The 20,875-nt window shown below is 45.1% G+C and overlaps 1 protein-coding gene across 1 annotated transcript; it reads right to left on the minus strand.

The window, feature by feature from the left end:
• Positions 1-1,419: 1,419 nt before the first annotated feature.
• On the minus strand, positions 1,420-19,966 carry stat5a (signal transducer and activator of transcription 5a). The gene is made up of 19 exons (XM_037256570.1): positions 19,759-19,966; positions 9,547-9,684; positions 9,021-9,177; positions 8,300-8,389; positions 7,619-7,793; positions 6,978-7,108; positions 6,748-6,899; positions 6,428-6,583; positions 6,090-6,269; positions 5,692-5,779; positions 5,251-5,373; positions 4,896-4,988; positions 4,124-4,330; positions 3,698-3,792; positions 3,407-3,549; positions 2,910-3,065; positions 2,779-2,830; positions 2,387-2,497; positions 1,420-2,301 (listed from the first exon to the last, which is right to left on the minus strand). The coding sequence occupies exons 2-19, from the start codon at positions 9,672-9,674 to the stop codon at positions 2,178-2,180; spliced, it is 2,361 nt and encodes a 786-aa protein (XP_037112465.1). The 5' UTR covers positions 9,675-9,684; positions 19,759-19,966; the 3' UTR covers positions 1,420-2,177.
• Between the last annotated feature and the right edge of the window lie 909 nt (positions 19,967-20,875).

Raw genomic sequence — 20,875 nt, forward strand, 5'->3', positions numbered from 1 at the left:
ATAAGTGGATCCATGTGTAGGCTCAACAATATAAACGCACCGCAATGAAACGTCAGGTCACGTGATAACTTGACGTCTTGTGACGTCACGTGACGAGAATTATTTTTTGTGTGTGCTCTGGGACAGGAAGAAGCAGACTCTGCCACTCTCTTTCTTGGTTCATGCATTATGCATTGTCAGAAATTATTTACACAAATGTTGTGCTTTTAAAAGCTCAGCCACTAAATGCCGCACTTTAAAGTCATAAGATGTCCCCTTAAACACGCAAGTTTCAAAATCTTTGGCTTTTTCTGTGGCTTTTTCATCACAAAAGTAGAAATAGTATTTAAGTTTTTGGTTATAACAGCATCTCGGTTTCACCGCCTAAGAAATCATCTGGTTCGAACCACAAAGGGGTTTGCGCTGAGTCAGCACCATAATAAAATATATTTTTTTAAGTTTTCCAACAGTTTGAGGTTTGCAGTCGCTTCCTGTAGCGGATGCCTGCCAGCCGGCGCCACTCCCGCTGTCGAACTCTCATCGGGAGGATCTTCTCAGACTGCCATCTAATGGGCCCTCCTCGTCTTTCTCCTCCTCCCGCAGCTGGCATGTATTGATGACAGGTGCCTATCGATCACCTGCTAATCCCAGCTGGCATCCAAAGAGAAGCAGAGGGAGGGGGCGACGGGGTCACACGGTCAAGCAAGGATTTATCGGCGCAGTGCTGGTTTAATTTGAAAAAAAAAAAAGGGTCAACAATTGATCCACAACTTGTCTTCAATTTGACTTACAATTTGTGGGGTAGAAAATTGGACCGACCCAGGAATCACTTTGGGTTGTTTTATAAAACAACATACACAATTTGACCCAGAAAAATGCGTAAAATTAAACCAAGTAGGGAGTCGGTCCAATTTTTGCTCCATCAGTTTGATTTACTGTGTTTTACTGACACCTAGTGGTAAAACAGAAGAGGCGCAAATCTAAAGAGTGAAGGAAACCCCCCAAATATATATCATTTGACCGTTAGAGGGCAGCAGAGGACTTCAGTGTGAGGCTACTTACGTGTTCTATGCCAATTAAACACTGAAAAAGGGCATTAAACATTTTTTTTTTTACAGGAAGCAGTATATTTGCGTCAAATTACAGCAATAACAAAAAACAAATTCTAGAATTAGACAATATTTACAAGAGTAAGTCATCTAAAATAGCCAACCAAATGTTCGTTCTAATGCCCTCTTGTAAATTACTATTTAAAAATTTGCTCACCGACTTTTGTTTCAACATGGAAAATGTTTGATCTGTTTCGAAAGGCAATTATTTGATTTTAAAGAAAAGGGGCTTTCCGCAGACATACACAATGAATACATATATTTACATACACAACTAGATATATTTACCCAACTGAGTGAAAACTGTTTCATCCAAGCCACCACACTAAAGTTTAAACTTAAAAAATAGAGCGTTTATTTGTATGCGATAGTTCTTTTTTTCTTTCTTTCAATTGTCACTTCACTGCCAATGACAGCTGTTCTGTTTTTTCTCTTTCTGGAAAGGCCTCCAAAGCACAACGACAGAAGACGACAACACCAAGCGTACAAACAACTCAGATTGAGAAAAGAAAATTACACAAAGATCCAACAATGTGTATTTAACCTGAGAGAACAAGCAGGCAGCATTTTTGAAAAGCATCAGACAAAGGTGCCAAGGTGCACCCGGCGAGGTTCCATCATCCGCTGAGCGTGTCACCACTTTTTTGTGTGTGCGAGTGTTTGCTGTAACCAGAGGTTTTTGAGTAACGTTCCAGCTTTTTTTGTCAACATTCAGACAACATTCATTAAAAACAGAAATATAACATAGAATTTTTTTTCATACAGTAGCATGTTAAAATCAAGTGAACGCATGCACACTGACAATTGAACACTATTGTGTTTTTTTTTTTGTTTTTGTTTTTTTTAACCAATACTATATAACACTGTCTGCCTTTTGTTTTACATTGAAATCTTGTACAAATACTTATGGACACAAATAAAACTTGAAAGAAGAAGAGTCACATGCTCTCTCACGCCGATACAATAAAATAAAACCACAACCGTTATGAACATTTCACATTATAGCAATGGAGGGAGAGGGCAAAACAGATGAGATGATTGGAATTGAAACCATGAGCCGGTTGCTCGCTCGCTCGCTCGCTAGCTCGGTCACGACTGCTGGCCGCCCCAGTGGCTCTCCACAGGCCGTCGTAGCAGCTCCTCCACGTGGCGCGCCACGTCTATGGTGTCGTCCAGGTCGAAATCTCCGTCAGCGTCCAACATGGGTTCACTCCTGCGTGATATTGGTAATTGAAAAATATTGATAGAAAAATCAATTATAATCAATTTATCGACAATAACGCGGCGCAGTAACTCACATGGGTGGGTACAAGCCGTAAGCGTGAGGGTGACTGACGGGAGCCGGAGAGGCGCTGTGATCCATGTAGGTGGCGTTACCGCTCGTTGGATCGGGATTGGCCGTTGTAAACCTGTGGAAAAACACGCACACACGTGATTCTTAGCGGTCGTCTAAGCAACTCACCACAGCGTGAGTTCCGCGCCCCGCTGCATCTTTACGGCAAAGCAGCGGCCGTAGCGAAGCCAGAGCGTCGCTCGGCGGCTAACGAGGCTAACTGTAATGATGAGCGGAGAGCACGCTCGCTCAGGAGCCCCTCGGCATCATTAATTGGCCTCCTCTGACTGTAATTGCTGATCTGTAATGCGAGATCAAATAGCCGATGATGAACGGAAATGGAAGAGGACAACTCACTCAGGCACCACTTGTTTGATTTGCGGCTTCACGTAGCCGTCCACCGCCTTGGCTGCACAGGGAACGGAGAAGCGGCGTCAAAAACGTAGAAAGGAGAGACAAGGGAAGAAGCTACCACGGCAGAAACTTACAGAGGGGAGGGGTGTAATACTTGGAGAAGACGTCGTCCTTGGGCCTGTCGGGGTAGAGGAAGAGGAGGTGGTTGAGATCGCTGATGCGGTCGGCCAGAGAGCGAATGGTAAAGTCTTTGGTTGTGTAGGGCATGAGGTTCCACACCATTCTCTCTCCTGGAAAATGGACCAGAGATGTTTTTATTTCAATCGATTTTCTAATGCAGTCCATATCGGCGAGTACGGTACTTTAGCGTCAATGGCGTTTACGGCTAATTGCATCTCCACTTAATTTTTTGCAGCAGCCTGTAAAGGCAGCAACATAATTGGAGCAAAATGAATTAAGTGGCGGCTGGCAAATGCCTTTTGAGTTCTACCGCAGGCAGTACAATAGCAATATGCCATCAAATATAAATTGCGTTATAAATAAAATCCATTATTATAATTATTATTGCCTCTAAAAGCAAGACCAGTCAGTGGATTGAAACTGGTTGTGCGATCTTGAGTGGCCCTCATACCTGCTTTGTTGGGGTTTTCGGCCACCCAGGCGATGGTGACCCCTCCGATCTCCGAGTCGCTAAAGCGCAGGAGGAAAGTGCCGTTGGGTTTTGACATCAGCATGTCTTGAGCCTGCTGCTTGTTTACAAAGCCCAGTATAGCGCTTAAAAGAGAAAGGAGAAAGCGTTAGCCGTGCACAGCTCCGTACCTTTATTCTTTGCGCGTACGCCGGTTGCCATGGAGGAGGCAGACAAAAACTATAGTCGGGAACAACATGCTGCTTTTTTTCCACACTGAGAAAACACGCTCACCCGTCATTCCAGTGTGGCTTGAGATGCTTCTTGGTCAGTTCCATCACGCCGTCAAACCACTGCCAAAATGTGAAGTTCCTGCCAGGCAGGCTTTCCTGAGGAGCAGAAGACAACATGAAGCGTTTCTTTGCCACGCCGTGCCGCCGAAACCGAACGAGCTGTAATTGCGATATTGTGTTGGCCGCTTTGTCACACAGAAAACGAACCACCATCTTTTCACCAAACAGCCATTATGATGACAACGAAGCTCATTTTACATGACTGGAATTGTACGACAGAGTTGCTAAGCATCACTCAATGGTAAACAAGCACGCTTCGCAAATGGCTCAGTAATTCCGGGCTGTGGGAAGGGGAAAAAAAAAATCCCTGCGGGAGCGGAGAACACAACAAGTCTTTATATTGCGGCGGAATCACGAGGAAACTGACTCTGTTAAACTGTGACCAGGTCATGGTCATATTGCGATCGTCTTCGATGCTGGTGCTGCAGCTGCCGAAAGCCTTCTGGGCGAGGAAGACCAGGTTCTCCTCAGAGAGTCCGCGGTTGCTCTGCACCTCCGCCATGTATTTCATGTTAATGGCCTCGCACAGCTGAGGCCAGAGCACCTTGTCCGGGACCAGGAAAGGCACGCGGCCCTGAGGACAACAGAGTCTTGTTATTACGCAATATTTTAGTTCCATTGAAATATATGGGGGAAAAAAAAAACTAATTCTAAAATTAATAATGAACCTTTTCTTATTGAAACTGTCGCCACAACATTTTGACCCCGACGAAGGTTTGAAGCCTTGCCATGAGAGATGAGTCACGGCGTTACACGCCACTGCGCACAGCAGGCTATGGTTATCGACAGCGTGTGAAATGTAGACGCCCGCTGTGCCGAGGCAGATCTGAAAATCTTCCCCATGCTGCTGCTGCTGATGTTTTTGTGAAGCGCCCAAACCCCCCGCACCCCCCGCACCCCTGCCGCCGACCGCTGAGCGTTACCCGGGGCATGAGCGAGCTTTAAAGATGGATTGATAGCAGAAGGTTTTCAGATTTTCACCAACCCGCCTTTTGCTTAAAACTACAAAAACTGGCATTGATCGACTCCATTGATTCTTGTGAGGACGTGGCTTGAAGTAAAAAAAAAAAAAGTTGCTGAATTGTACATGAGCAAATAGCGGTGCTGGTTATAAATAGATATCAAAAAGGTTTACTCACAGGCTCCGCAAAAGCGTTGTCCCACAGCACCGTCGCCGTGGCGTTATTGTCTTGGCTCCCGTGGACTATCACCACAACAGGCAGCGATAACGTCTACGGGGACATCAACAAAACCAACATCAAGGTTTTTCTTCAATCTGGATCAAACCCCAAAATCGATGGTCTGCTAGCTCAATGCTAGCACGCAATGAAAAACGCTATAGAAGGGCTCGCAGAATTAGCATTGAATCCATTCAGCAACTGATATTCAAACACAAACAGTGCAGCATCGCATATAGACAGACAATTTTTATGCTGTCGGTCAAGGCAGTACAAAAGATGCTATTTTTTTTTTAAATGATTTGTGTTCTCTCACCTTCACTTGGAAGACGAGCTCATTTCCTCCGACGCTGAACTGGGACTCAAAAAGAATGGTGAACTTCTCTTCCGTGACCGACTCGGCTCCTCTCCTGTCCGACCGCTTAATCCTTTTCAAGGACTGTACATACATTCGACAAACACAGCCGTGAGTCATCGTGTATATCAAAGCACAAATGGCTGCTTCCAGCAAGATAAGAGCACATCCATCATTTGGTGCTCATTACTGCAGTCTGTACATTTAGCATCCTCTAGAAACGGCAAAAGGAAAATGGAGAGAAACGTCCCTTTCTATCTATACTTTTCATCCACTCAAACAAAGATGCCCTGACATTTGACGTAATAAATAAAAACGACCCTGGTGGCTATTTGGGGAAATGCGCTGACGACCCTTAGCGGCTTTAAATCCGAGCGGGGTAGCTCGCACGAGGGCCCTCACCATGTTTCTGAAGTGAGCGCTGAGTGTGCCCGTGGTCTGGTGATACTCCATCACGCAGTTGTTGTTCAGAATTTCTCCACTGCTGTCACTACAGGGAAGAAAACAACGTCGAGGAGTTTCTCAACAGTTTTTCCCCCAGCATAAAATACTTAATAGCATTTCTTTCTTTTTCCGTGCTTGCGCATGAAAAAAAAAAAAAGACAAGATAACAGCGGTATTGTTCACAGATTTAACTGCTGACGCACTCCTGCCGCGTTTGGAATGTGGAACATGGCGGCCGAACGGTGCTAAAAGTGGATTCTGCATGGACTCTCCCAAGGCATTGTTGGAGTTCCAGTCATAGTTGTGTGGTGAGGTGTGAATGGAGTGAAATCCGACATAAACATCTCTAAACTTACTTCCTGGTGTTCTCGTTCTTCAAGAGCGCCTTGGCCTGCTGCTCGCTGATGATGGTTGCCTTGACCTGCGGTGGGTTCATGTGCACGTTCAGCTTGCCGCCGACCAGGAGGCGCACGGTGGCGGCGAACTTGGTTTGGGTTTTGAGCACCTGGGGGGGCTGTTTTTCAATAATGAAGGTGCTGACGAGAAAGAGGGGGGTGGGGGCGGGCACAGAAATAGGGTTGAACCATGCGCCTTGGATGTTTGACGTCTGTCGTCGTCAATGGTAGTGAATGAGTTAATGTGAAAAATTTCAAAGAATGTTACCGGGTAAAATTATTTGCATTTTTGTAGCTACCTTGTGACCAAAGCTGAGATGATCTCTGTGATAGTGCTGTTGAGTTCATTGAGGAGGTCTTCGATAGGACCGGGGATGGGCAGCTGTTGTCTGAGGTGCTCTGCTCTCCGGATCTGTTGCCGGTTCTGCCAGATAGTTTCTGCCAGCTTCTCGCACCTAAATACACACAAAAACAAAAGTACTTGAGTCCTCTTTCAGTCACGGACTAAAGTAAACTCAGCGGCAGTCCATTAGGAGCTCGTAAAACGGCGACCTCAGTGGCTCTCATACGGGGGGGGGGGCGGTCGCTGATACCAGCGAAAGGCAGAACGGAAGCTCACCACGACTGCAGGATATCCATGCCCCCCTCTGGCGGGCCCCCGTTGCCTGCCAGCTGTTGCCGTCTCTTCCACTGGATCAGCTCGTCGTCCAGGATGACCGTCTGCTGCTTCCTCAGCAGCTGCAATGTTTTCTGGTGCTTCTCCGCCAAGTCCTGGAAGACAACGACAGTGTCGGCTTTCCCGTCGGCGAGCCGCCGGTGCGAGGCGAGGTAGAAGAGTCAAGTGGATACCAGTCTGTACTTCTGTAGTGTGTTGGCCTCCCTTGTCAGCCACGCTTCCACGGTGGCTCTCTTGTTCAGCAAGGTGGGCTCTCGTAACTGTCGGTCAGCAGGGGGCAGTGTGGCAAGGCTGGATAGCTGAGCTAGAAAAGGGAGGTAGAAATTTGAAAGAGAAAAAAATTAATGGATTTCTAAGAAGAACTTCATAAGAGGCTTTTTGGTTATAATAAAAGGTGGATGAATGCGGCCGGCGCTTGTTGACGTTTTTTCGATGAAGGCCAAGGCTCACGTCCGGTTCGAGGTATCGTTTCAACCTTGTTGGAAAACGATTGTCTGTGAATTCTATATATATATATATTTTTTTCCATACAGAAACATTTACGTGTACTGTATTATGGAAACTTGTCTTTGTCATAATTTGTTTACAAATACTATAGATGGTATTTCAATAGCATTTCGAAAAGTCTTTGAGCTCTTACACAATAAAAGTCTCCACATTGAGTTCCTCCAATCACATCTCTATGGTGGTGGGGAACATTCACTCCAGTAAAGAGTGAAAATGCTGGAATTATTGAGTGGTGACCCCGCCCCCACCCCCAAAAAAATAAAAACACACATTTGACTTTGACAGGATGAGGGCTTTTTTTTCTCACCCTGGATGCGCAGGCTCTCCTGGTACTGGATGATGAAGTACTCCTGGTTGTGCTGGAGCTTGCGCAGGTCATTTTCCGTGTCCTGGGTGAGCAGTCGCAGCTCCTCGAAGGCCTGGTTGATCTGCTGGTACTTCTGAGACATGCTGTCCAACAGTCCGCCCACCGGAGAGCTGCACTGTTCCATTGCATGGACAGAAATAGCATTTGGATGAATGTCATTTGAGATGGACGGGATGCGCCGATCCTCGGATGAACTAGCGACGGTAAAATCGCAAGTCTGATCAGTCAGCCGGATAACGACCAAGCAAACTCGAATGCTCATCAGTCCGCATCGTGTTTGCTAATGGAAGAGGCGAGCTGTGACTGGAAATCAATTCCCGCCAGGAGTTAGCAAGAATCAGATGTTCATGCGCTGCTGGCTCGATGCCTTTCCCAACTCGCAGCGGCGTGCAATAAAACTATTTGATTGGCACGCTTTGCCGCAGCGTCGTGCCAGGTCATTGCAGAAGTGACAAAATAAATGTCGACACGGTTTCGCAGTCTGCGTTCACACTTGGCTAGTTGAAAAATAAACTGCTGCAAACATTTTGATGTCTTGCAGAATTGTTTCCGTACACTTATGGGTTCTCAGTTTGTCAGTCAGTCTGACTCACTCAGTCACTCAGTCACTCAGTCACTCACATTGGTGGCCTCCCGCACGAGCCGCTGCTCGGTGTAGAGGATGTGCTTGATGCAGCGCACCAACTCCAGAGGACATCGGTCATACGTGCTCTGAAAGACAAGGACAACATGTGCTGTGGTTAAGGTCTAGTTAGCCGCTGACGAGGCGAGCGGCCGCCGCGCTCGCCGCTCGCCAATTTAGACGCATCAAGGAGCTCGTCGGTGGCTTCGGCGCGCCGGAGCCCATTAGAGGAGCCTAATGACGGCCGTCTCCCAAGAGCGGCGCGCTTCGTTTAAGCGCTAGTTAGCATACGAGTGCTAGGCGGTGTTTAACATGTTCATGCTATGACAATTAGATTTGGATTTATTTCCTCTGAACTCAAACATCATCTTTGATATTTTTGCAAAAGACTAAATCTGAGCAAAGGCGATCCCCCCCCTTTGCCCAGTTTGGTTTCCGGGAGGCGAGCGGAAGGCAAGAGAAGAATGAATTTGGAGAGCGCGGCTCATAAATAGCAGCGCTGGCTAACTACCAAGGCCTGCACTTGGATTGTCCTCTTGTTTTTCCTTGCAGTGGATACAAACTGTTGTGAAACATTTGGTGCTCCTGTGTGTGTGGTTTCCAAAAAAAAACATCAACAAGGGGGAATGTCGAAATCGACGGCTTGTTTTGCTAGAAAAACAAGTCAAAGAAGAAATTGACATTTTATTGGCAAAACGGCAATTCGTTGTCAGGACTTACCTTGAGTTGGCTGGCGTAGTGTCCCAGTTTGATTTTAAGCAAGAAGCCGTCCTCGCCCACCTGGTGTTCCGCTTTGTTCTGCAGCTCCTGGATCAGCCCGTCTAACAAGCGTTTGGCCTTGAATTCCTCTTGCGGGTTCTCCAAGTCAATGTTGTCCCTAACCGCAGTAAAAGAAATTCTTTAGGACAAGTTCTCAGAAGGAAATGGCACAACTGACCTTAAAACACCACCTCAAGACCTTTCTGTCTTCTCCGGAGTGATTTCTCAATACTTTATTTGTGCGCTTACTCATGATATAAAATTGCTGCCAATTAAAAGTGGCTTCAGGGAATGAACATTTCAATGTGACCTCATGTTTCACGGTGCGTCATGAAACATCGTAAAGACAAAAACGGAAGTTTGGGGAAATCGTTTTTAGGAAGAGTATGGCGAAGGCTCTTTTACGAAGCTGCAATGTGGCTTTCAATGCTCTGCTCCAGACAACATGGATTAAAAAGTCACCGCCTCACTCGGTTTGGCGACTCACCAGAGTTGGCTCTCGATCCACTGCGACAGATAATGTCGCACTTCGATGGGAAAGTGCTGACCGTAGAGAGATTGCATCTGGTGGAGAGCATCTCCCTGGAGCTGCTGGGCCTGGATCCACACTGCCATCTTCAACACCCTAACAGCAGAGCAGAGAAGTGAAAACAAAAGAGGTCACTCAAGGAGACAGTTGCTTGAAAATTAACCCCTTCAGTCTTTAAAAGAGTTGAATCGCCTCTTTGTTTTCCTCTGGGAGATGCCATGGAAGAAGGAATTCAGCACTTGAAAGAAGATATTGACTGAATTGGTTTGACGCACACCACAAGGACAAATCACCATATGAATGCTTAAAACGTCAATTGGATCCTCTTGACAACAGACTCATTGTCCTTGTTTGAGGATAAATAATATAAGCCCGTGAGTTATTTTATTTGTCTACATTGTTGCTCCACCGTTTGTATTTATATACCCAATATTGACCGGGAAGTGATTAGCTAACAGCTTTGGGGGAGAAGGCAACGGCAAAGATGAAAAGCGGTTGACATATTTGCCTCTGTGGTTCATGGTTTGACTCTCAGTTGCATTTGAACCGCAAAAAAAAAAAGGACTTTGTGCCGGGGTCACTTCAGCGGTTGACTTACCGTCAACACGCCGACTCGTTCTTCTCAAAAAGCAGCACAGTAGCCGTGTACAGAAGGCATGTGATGAGTGCGCGGGGATGATTGTGGTTTAGCGGTTTGGCGGTGAGCGACATTCCTCTCGATCTGTAGCTCGCGGCAAACGCACGCAAACTAAAGAATCAAGTGGACCGGCGTCCCATGACTGGTGAAATGCCTTTAGCCGGATGGATCTGATGACTGGGACAAGCGAGCTCCCGGGGGTGGTGCTTTTCATTCAGAGAAAACTCCCCAAACGGCGCCGACAGTTCCAATTATTACGGGAATGCATCCAAAGACAATCCTGTGAGCTAATCATAACGGGCAATGTTGGGTGAAGTTTCACCTTTGACCATTTTTTTTTTTTTTTTATTAGACAGCGCTAACATTCGGTAGCATTGGTCATGATGAAATGTTGCCATTCAGTACAGCCTTGAATGAAGCACAGTACAAGACAACAACAAAAAACCAGCAACAAATAATTCGAGAGTGCAGGGGCCGAGGAATAGTCGGTATAAAAGGCTGAGTGCTTTAAGTAGTTTCCAAAACAAAAAAAATCTTTTGGCAGAAAAGGTCGAAAAGGACCGCCAATCTTGAATAGGCAGAGAGCCCCCCCCCGCTTTATCATTGAAATGGTAAAAGCAGATTGCAAATTGACAAAACATCACCACACAAACACTAGAGAGATCATTTATACGCACTACATAAGCCGAACAACATATAACTGAAGAAAATTGGGATAATTTCACAAACAGGCCAAAATAGGGAGGAAAAAAATACTTGATGTTCCTGGTAGTACTAAACAACCACGACAATGCAGAAGAAAATAATTTTTCATTTTGATGGATTAATACTTGAGTTCTCGATCAAGTGTCCTTCCCAACAAACATAATCTAAATTAGAATAGAAGCAAAAAATTCCAACCAAAACACAATATTAGAAATGGAGAATGGCTGACTTCATCATGGCCGCCGTTGTGGTCTCCCATTAGCGTGCTACATTCACGGCGCGGCGGTGGCATGTCACATGCGCGTTTAAAGCCCTGCAGAGAGGCCCCAAAAAAAAAAAAAAAACTAGTCGAGCGCCATCACCCACTCCTTCCTCTTAGGGAAAACTGCCATTCATTTAACGTAAGCACTTCCTGTGAGGAAACTCATGGTGCCACCCACCCACCGCCCCGAGCGCTAACACAAGCATCACGACAACAACAAAACATGTTTATGTTGAAAGCTCCTCTGTTTTCGGTTCATCACAAACGAGTCCTTACAAAGCGACAATACAGTCCAAGCTTAGCCAATCTAATTAAACTATCACGGGAGGAGGACAGAGGACACTTGTTGTAGCACGCGGACACATGACCTGTAAATGTGGCTGACAGCTTGAAGAAAGGGCGCCTAAAAAGAAAAAAGACAAAAAGGCTTTTTAAAAGAAGACGGCCGCGCCAGTCGTGTCGAGCCGGGGGGGTACGTCGCAGCCCGCATCCCGTCACGCCGCCAGATCACTCATTAGCTCAACAGCACGCAGACACGTGTGCAAATGCAAACACATTCCGCTCGTCCACCATCTTTGGACTCGCATTTGAATTTGGAAAGCCATTTAATGATGCTCACAAGTGGGGAGGCACGTGTGAAGGTGTCATCTGTTTCCTCGGCACCGTTCTTAAAAGGTCATCTTTTGATACGGTGCTGACCTTCATCTATTATCAGTTACAAATATTTGCGCTCATGTGCGGGCTATTATTTGACTCAATTAGCATGCCCTTGACGTCCACTTTCAAAACAGATGCAGACGTACAGCGATTACCTTGACTTATTTTTATTTTTTTTATATATATTCAAATATATTATACTTATTTATTGGGTTATTGGTTTATTATTTATTCATCGCTCATTTTATTTATTTATTATTTTTTATTTATTATTTATTGTTTGTGCCTTCTTGTTTTTATTTTGTGTCGTCTACTTGTATGTCTCGTCACCGTGGGATAGAGGAAACGGAATTTCGGTTTCTTTGTGTGTCTTGACATATGAAGGGATTGACAATAAAGCTGACTTTGACTTTGACATATAGATAATAAAAGCTTAACCAAGGTAAACAATTAACTAAGAGATGAACATAGATGACATTTTCAAAAATATACAGTAAGCTAAACTAAGGTCAGCTAAGCTAAAATGCATCGTTGCAGGAGCATTGACACATAAAAGAAAAAAAAAAAAAAAATCAAATGTAGGCAAAAACAATGCCCAAAATAGAAACCTAAATAATGTTTCAGCATGAACTTTCCAACTGACCAATATTCCGGTTGTTTCGAGCACAATCGCCGCTCCAGTTGTTTTTGTTGAAAGCACAGAGCTGAGAATGGATAAGCAAGACATACAAGGACGCACATTACACAAAAGTAATTGCGTAACGAGGCCGAAATAGCCCACAGGTAGCCTGAGGGCGACTGTTAGTGATGACGATGACGGCGCCAGTGTAACCGCAGTCCCTCTAGGGCCGCTCACGATATTGCCGCCGCCGCCGTGTAATTTAGCAAGTTAGTCGCTGTCGGTTGTGGCCGCAACTGCAGCTTCTTCAGCCCCCTCGGTGATCAGTCTGCAGTTTGACTGATGTGGAATCAATCGGTGGGTGGGGGAGGGGGTGGGTTCATGATGCACCGCAGGTGACGACTCCCCCGCCGGACTCGTCGGCGCGGCATGGAAAATAACGAGGCATGTCACTGACCTGCCTTACGCTGGCAAATCAAACCAGTTAGGGAAAGCAAACACTCGAGCGGTTAGTCAACCCTGACTACCTTACCGCATGGTGTATATTTGGGGGGGAAAAAAAACGCTTCCCATGCCACTGCTGACAGGACGTCACCAAATGCGTTTCCCGTAACACGTCTTGTGTTGCTTGTTCTTGTTAGTGTGACTTACTACTTTCAATCTGATTGTCAGGGAGTGAAGTCATTTTGAAAATCGAGAAGTAGTGTTCAACAAGCTGCTTTAAAATGTAACAAAAGTAAACGTCTATTCTACTACTGCCGTGCATCAAGGCGTAAAGAGCGGCTACCCGTTCCCGATGTTTGGATTGTGAAACAGCAATAGATCAAACAGCGCATGCAGAGCTCAGCATTTTGACAGCGTAACCTCATTGCACTCAGCTGGCCCGCTAGCCTCTGAACCGCCGCCCCGCCCTCAAGCCTTTGGAGTCGGAGCTTGGCCATCCAATGACCTGCTTTATCCAACCCAATCCCCCCCCCCCCCCCCCCCCCCCCCCCCCCCCCCCCCCCCCCCCCCCCCCCGTTGCTCCCATCCACCCCTCGCTCACACTTTCCAACCATCTGGACAGATGCCTCGGAGCAAGACGGGCTATTTGAGGTGACGCGGCAGTCATGAAATGAGAATTCTGAGGTGCCAAACGTGTGAAAAAGGCCACAGATATACTCAATCCCGACATTCTGGTGATACAAAAAGAACATCTGTCAAGGGTTTGTTTGCTTTGAAAACAAGCTAGCAATATGAAGGTCACATTATATCTTCCTGCTGCAAGTGTCAACAAATGTAAATGGCGTATTTACATCGGAGTGACATACGGGCTTGCAAGGTTAACATTGTGATTAATTGGATTTGGAATAACATGATTCTTCAATTTTAATTTGTTTTAGTAACTCACAATGTCCAATCACAGCTGGGCTATTTTTAGAACAGACCCGTGGGCTACTCATGTTGTCTTTGGGTTACTAACAAGTACCCACTGGTATCATTTATTTCAAATCCAATTATTCTTAATGGCAAATTTGATTTTGAAAGTCAAACAATTGGAAGTTCCTTTGTATTTGTACAATGTGCGGTCGTGATGTAATGTGAAGCCCGGGGACGAATGTTAAATGCGGCTCCGGGCTCAAGTGCACGGCGACAGGAATGCCGGCGTGTCTTTTGCGAGGGTGACGAGGTGTGCGGTGGAGGTTTAGCTTCGGGTGCGACAAGGCGAAAGCTTCAAAAGCTCAGTGTGTCTCCTTTGATACAAATATAAAATCACATAAGTGCTGGCCTTGTTAAGAGTTTAAATTGAAAATACATTTTTCGGCCCTGAATGAACAACCTGCTTCATTCTCCAATTGATATCATGAAGAGGGAGATCAGCGCTAAGAGAGAAGAAGCAGGTCTGCGACAAAAGAGACTTAACATAAGTACAACTTGATTTGGAAACAAAGGAGTTAAATACCGTAAATTGGCTGGCGTACAGTTCAGCTGCCAAAGGCTTCTCTTCTTCCTCTTAACAAAACAACTCCACCACAGACTTTTGTTATTAGTACAGACACCAGGCATGACCTGCATTGTGACTCAAAACTACATTAAAAAAAAAAAAAATCAACAATTTGAACCCAAACCTAGCATGGCAGCAGGCGAATCAAATCATGTCATAACAACCAACGTTTAGCAAATGCTAGCTTACTGTCAAACTAAACATGAAACATGCAGTAATGTGTATTTAAAAAACAACAACAACATAGCCCCTGCTAGCTTAATGCTAGCATACAATAGCAAACCCAATAGACCTACGGGCTAACAATTAGCATCTATGTAACTGTGTCGCTCTCAAGCACAAGTCGAGTGAACTCATCCACATCTTTACTGGGCACTCTTCAGAGTCAAGAAACAAAATGACCAGCATTTTGCGCAAGCTTTTTTTTTAACAATTTGATTAAAAGGCCCAAAATGTTGCGGTCTGGTTCTAAAAGTCAGGGCATTGAAAACGCATAATGACAGTAATTATCTACGGGGAACATTGGCTATTTCGTCTACATCGATTGTTGCATCCAGACATAATTCAATTGGGAGGACAAAGCCCAAATTGTGAGCTTGTAATTAGAGAAAGAAATTATTGCTTTTGAGTAAGAACAAAGGCGACATCAACATAGAGCAATTGTTTGGAAAATGGTGCCCTTAAAAACCAGCCAAATGAGTGTCTCGACGAGTCGACAAGGCTAAATTGTTCTTTTGAATAAGAACATTGACGCACTTGATGTTCTCTATCAAAAGTCAGCTTTCACTCCGGTGGGTAATAATAAAAAAACATGATGTTTATCTGGAACAATTAAAAAAAGTTAATTGAAAAGTTGTTTTATAAGCATTTTGCAAAATAGGTCTAGTTTTGAAACACCCCCCCCACCCGGCGGACCACCCTGCCAGGTTGCCACCTTGTTGTCTTCCCAAACAGCATGTTAAATGTCATCTGACAAGTGAACAAACAACACAGAGGCAGCCCTCCCTCCGTGGCAAACTGGGGGAGCAAAAGGGGTCCGAACATGTCAGACAGGTCTGGGAACATGGAGGGTGAACTCTAAGCCCCGCCCCTCCTCCAGGGGAGCTTCACGAACATAAGACAGGAAATGAAGCAGGAATAAAAAAAATGGCATTGTTGTATTTGGTGCCTTTAGATATCTTGCAAAATAATGAAATTGGATGGATTTACTCTAATTTGAAGGCATTTTGGTTTGGCCTATTTTCTATCGACAAAATCCCACAAAAACCTTCCCCCAAAGGTTTCTTAACACAATTTTTTTTCGGAACTGGTGTGCGTTAATTCTTCACCCATGGGGTGAGTGTGACAAAAGCCTAACGACTGTGGGCGGGAGATACATAATACGTACTCCTTTAAATCCTCATAAGCTTGTTTTCAAACCGCTGGAACGAAAAAAAGATTCCGCAGATAACGTACAACAATCCAATTAGCCCCTTTGCAGAGTGTAACCAACACACTTGGTGGGGAAGCTCCTTATGATGCAAAGTGGTCCCCCGGTGGGAAAGTTCATCACGGGCCGACACTTTTGCGAATATCTAAGCGGCCCAGACCGCCCACAAGTGACTTTTGCACAAACGTGATAAGAGACTGTTGGGATGAGCACGCCACGGCAGGCGCGAGCTTACGAATGTCCAAGTGGGGCGAGACGCCCCATAAAGTTTTTCCATTCTCAGGTAATGTAGTTAGCTAGCACCTTTTAACAAGAATGCAAAGTGGCGTGAAATTCTTTTTTTCCCCGACCCCCCCCTCACCCTGTAATGAGGTTAAGCCTTGCCTCCAGGGGGCGCGTCTCAATTTTGGCAACCACGCGTCCTTTTATGTGTGTGTGTGTTAGTGGAAATAGCGGTTGTGTGTTGTTTCAACATTCACGTGAGCGCATCGTCTAAAATGAAAAGCATCTGAGAGCGACTCAAATTCGCTTGTCTGGTGACAATGACGACAGCCAAGTGCAAATAAAGATTTTTCTTTCAGTGTGTGGCCATTCATATCAAGTTAGCAAAATTCTGTGACAATCATTCTACGTCATATGTCCGCTTGGTTTGCCTCTGTAGGTGCTGCTGAATTGGTTAGCAACATAGCTAACGTGCTCAGTGTTTTCCCTCTTTCGCGTCAACACCGAGTAGCACTAGCCAAACTCTTTTGACATTCGACCTTGCTGCTTTTCCCTCGAGGCACCTAACCTGGTAAACGGCTTCAGCCATTTTGGAGAAACGCTGCCCTTTGATCCCGACAGCTCGTCACAGGCCAAAGGTCATGTAGCTGCTATTTCTCACGTGCATTATCCCGGAATGGACAGAGACCCATTACCAACCCCCCACTTCTTGCCACATTTTCCCTGCCAAGTACTGTTCTTTCAGTAAAAGGTCAACCCTTTACCCTACAAAGATCTTTGGCCCGCTGGACCAGCCAAGCCGCATCCATCTTGATCACTTATGAGTGCTTCAATTGGGCTCGGCGAGATTCTCACAGCCATTCCACGCGGCTCTTCGATGGCCTCCGTTCAAAACGAACGCTTTGGTTACTCAGCACTTTGAGACGGCACAGATCTAAAAACAGGCGACCAGCGAGGAGAGGGGAGAAGAGGAGGAGGGGTCCGGTCTGGAGGCCAGAAGACATTTTGCCACGGTTCATGATGTCATGACAATGTCTTCCTGGAAGAAACATGACTTGTATGCGTGAGGACGACACGATGTCCAGCTGCTGCGGCCAACAGGGAGATTTTGACAAACACCAATCTGGGAAAACTTTTGCCCAGATTTTGAAGTGAAATCGCATATTCGGTATCTACTGTAACTTTCCATCATAGTCCCGCCATTGTGATTTACTCTACAGTGTATTCTGTTGACTGTAGTCTATTTTTAGTAAGAATGCAAAGAAAATGTATTTTGAAATCCTCCGTTCTATATGAATGAGCGAGATGAGCATAACCCCAGTGTGACGCAAGCACAATGCATGCACACAACACACTCGCTGCCCCTCCCCAACGTTTTATTTCCGACACCATGTGGCGGATTCAACTGGCCCGCATGCCTGCGAGGGGCAGCGGCGAGCAACAGATGGGATTTAACAGTGCAAGCTGTTGACACCCAAACGCCCTGCCTCTAGAGTGTGAAGTTTGAAATCACGGCCTTCTTGTAAGGTGAGCCCAAGATGGCTCAATCGCTGATAATCCAAAAATTGACTTTACAAAGTCGCCTTGGGCCAAAATACTGGACATCAATTGGATCTGGGCGGTTCTCCTGGTCTGGGGGAGCACACGGGTGACACTTTGAACCCATACGTCTGATAACATAACCACGCTAGCCGGGCTACACTGGCGGGCGAGGCGGCCATTGCTTTGCAGTAAGCTCGTAATAAGCTTTAACGGCGCAGCTTCAGCTATCGCACATCCTGCTCAATTTGCTAAACCTGACGCCCAGAAAGAAAACACTTGAAGAAAGTTGATTTATGTTGTGCAAGTCCCACAATCACAGTGCTGCGCCCGCAGGCAAACATTTTATTCCCGTTGTGTGAAGAATGTGACACCTAGCCAAAATGTTATTCTGAGCAGAGAAAACGAACAGTGTTTAACGTTCAAAATAGAAAAACGAGACGGATTTTTAAAAAAACGGCTCAGTGAAACTTTGCGTTACGTGTCGACAGTGGCCAGGAGCGACAAAGCCAAAATTAGTCATGAACTGGCCGCGAAAAATCGAGCAATTAAGTACGGGAGGGGTGCGGTGCCTGCGGCGACCATGAGACAGCAAAACGAAAGGCCTTCCCGGGATGTCAACAATCAGCGGCGTTATTCGACAGATGGATCAGGCCGCTCCAGACTGAAAGCTGGTGGTCACATGACCGGTGGATTAGGGCAACTGAAAGAGGGTGGAGGTTTAAATGGGGGGTGGGGTGGGGACGAGTGTCACCACATGCTTCCTGATCACTTCCCTCACAAGGTTTGCCGTTTCCCTTTCACTCTTGACAACCCGCACCTTTGTTTTGGATTGTCACATGTTGCCATCTGAAAGATTCAGCAGATTTCCTGTTAGCGTGCGGGTCAATGACGAGAAACACTTCACCGGGTCTGACGCCTTTGACTCATAGCTCGGTCACACCAACCCAGAAAAAAAAAAAAAACCACTAAGCTTTGATCGGCTCACTTCCAGCGAATCGCAACGTCATTGTCAAGAACAGGTCCTCGCCCTTACACCCTTAATGATATAGCACAAGTCAACAATAAATTCACAACTAAAAACAATGGGCGTATATTTAGGCAAATAGTAAAAAATGCCCCTCAAAGTGGATATTTTCTCTCTAAACCGGGGAGGACAAAATAATTTTAAAAAATCCTGCAGGAAATTGATGCATTGCTTGGTTTTCCTTTCCTAAAATTGCTTAAATAAAATGTGTTCGGTTCATTATTGTGTTTTAGGGAAATTTTGTACAACTACCTCGTCACAATATTCAAGCAAGCTCGGGTGACGATATTTCCAAACCTTAAAAGAATCGTTTAATGTGATCAGCTCAAAAGAATGATTGGTGGTGAAACCAGCCAGTCCTCCCTTCAAGCGTCTCCATTTGTTTCAAATGCTTCTCCTAACCTGAGCTCAAACAAGGGAGCAACCAATTCTAACATTTTTACTTTAAGGATAGCACTTTGTATGCAGCTATGTTTATGCTCTAGAAATGAAGTTAATTTGAGTTGAGAGTGTTCAGAAATTCTTCATCTGCACATAAACAGCATTTTTCCTCCGGGCTGTCAAATGCAAAACATTAGAGAATGAACACATTCTTCTTTTTTTTTTCCAGAAAACTCTTGAGAAGTTGTGCCAAGTTATCCAAATGGACAATAAAACCACATTTCAGTTTTTTTAAATCTAGTTTTTTACTTCAGCGCTGAATCCGTACTCAGCACATTTGTGATCTTCCCCGAAGGAGCGACTGTTTCCAATCCATATAATATTGCAATGTGACTACTTTTCCATGACAGCGTCTGTCATTACTTGCCCAACACAGTAAGCGCCAAACATTAGCAAAACCACAAGTGACAGGAGAGGGGGAGGCACTAACAGGAATGCCCTCAAGCGCCTGTTGAGCCTCGACCGGCGGATCCACCGGCACAACCCCCCCCCCCCCCCGGCGCTCCCAACGGTTCAGCGAAGCGGCGGAGTTTGTTTACAAACGTTGCATATGAGCGTGTCGTAATAGCGGAGCGTCAAGTGGCACGCATTTTTTTTTTCCCACTGAAAAAACACAATAACAAGGCTTACAAATGTCACTCGTCTTACCTTCGTGTGGCGACGACTGCCGCGCGGCTTTCCCTGTGCTCGAGCGCGGTCACAGGCTGCGGTGACTCGGGGAGCTCTCGCTCGCTCGTCCGCTCGGTGGGTCGCTGGGTCGGTCCGGAGAGTTTGCAACAGTTTGCTGACCCCTCCGTGCAGAGTCCTCCTCGCACACACTTACACACTCTCTCTCTCTCTTTGGCCCCGCCCAATTCCGGTGTCACTCACTGCTGGTGAGTGCTTACGACGACGTTTTGATGTGAAAGTCCCATTTAGAGCCTGCTTTTCGACAGTTATTTAGTCAAGGCACACATTTTAAGACAGACCACCAAAATAAAATCTCCTCAAAAGTATGAATGCTAAAGTAATGAGTATTACCCATCCTTTTTCTGCATCTACTTCCACCTCCTAATCGCATCATTGCAACATATTCCAAGCATTCACACCTTGCAGGCTATTTTTTTCTTATACCCCTAAATATGATCTTAATTCCCTTGAAACATAAACTACTACTACTACTAATAATAAAATAATAATAATAATACTACATTGAAAATGAATGCTCGATTGATCGCCAACCCGGACAACAGCGACACCCACAGGCTCAAAAACAAACTTTACTTAATTTGCCATCGCACACAGAGAAAGGTTAATATATATATATATATATATATATATATATATATATAGAATATATATAGAATAATATGAGTTTGATTGGGGGAAAGTCATTTTTTCCAATTAAATAATTCAATATACTTTGTATTAAAATTGCTTGAGAGCTTGTTTTTCAATTTAAATGAAATACTCAATTAACTTCTTTAATATTAAACTGATTAACCAATGCAGATATGTCAAATGTTCATTTACAATTTACGACAAAAGTAAATTAATGAAAGAAAGCAAATAGCACGTCTGCTGTTATATTCAATATAAAGTGCAAATCATATTTTTACAACTCAGTGATATTTTTTCATATTACAGTTGAGGTTGTTTTTTTCCCATGATGAAAAACGAATAAAAAAACCAAGGGTGCTTGTTTGAGACGATGACAAAGGGCTTTTTAGAAATAGATGCACTGACGAGAAATGAAAACACTGAATGAAAATGGGAAGTTTCATTT

The sequence above is a fragment of the Syngnathus acus genome, chromosome 8 (genome assembly GCF_901709675.1).
Source record: "Syngnathus acus chromosome 8, fSynAcu1.2, whole genome shotgun sequence".
Classification (NCBI taxonomy): domain Eukaryota; kingdom Metazoa; phylum Chordata; class Actinopteri; order Syngnathiformes; family Syngnathidae; genus Syngnathus; species Syngnathus acus.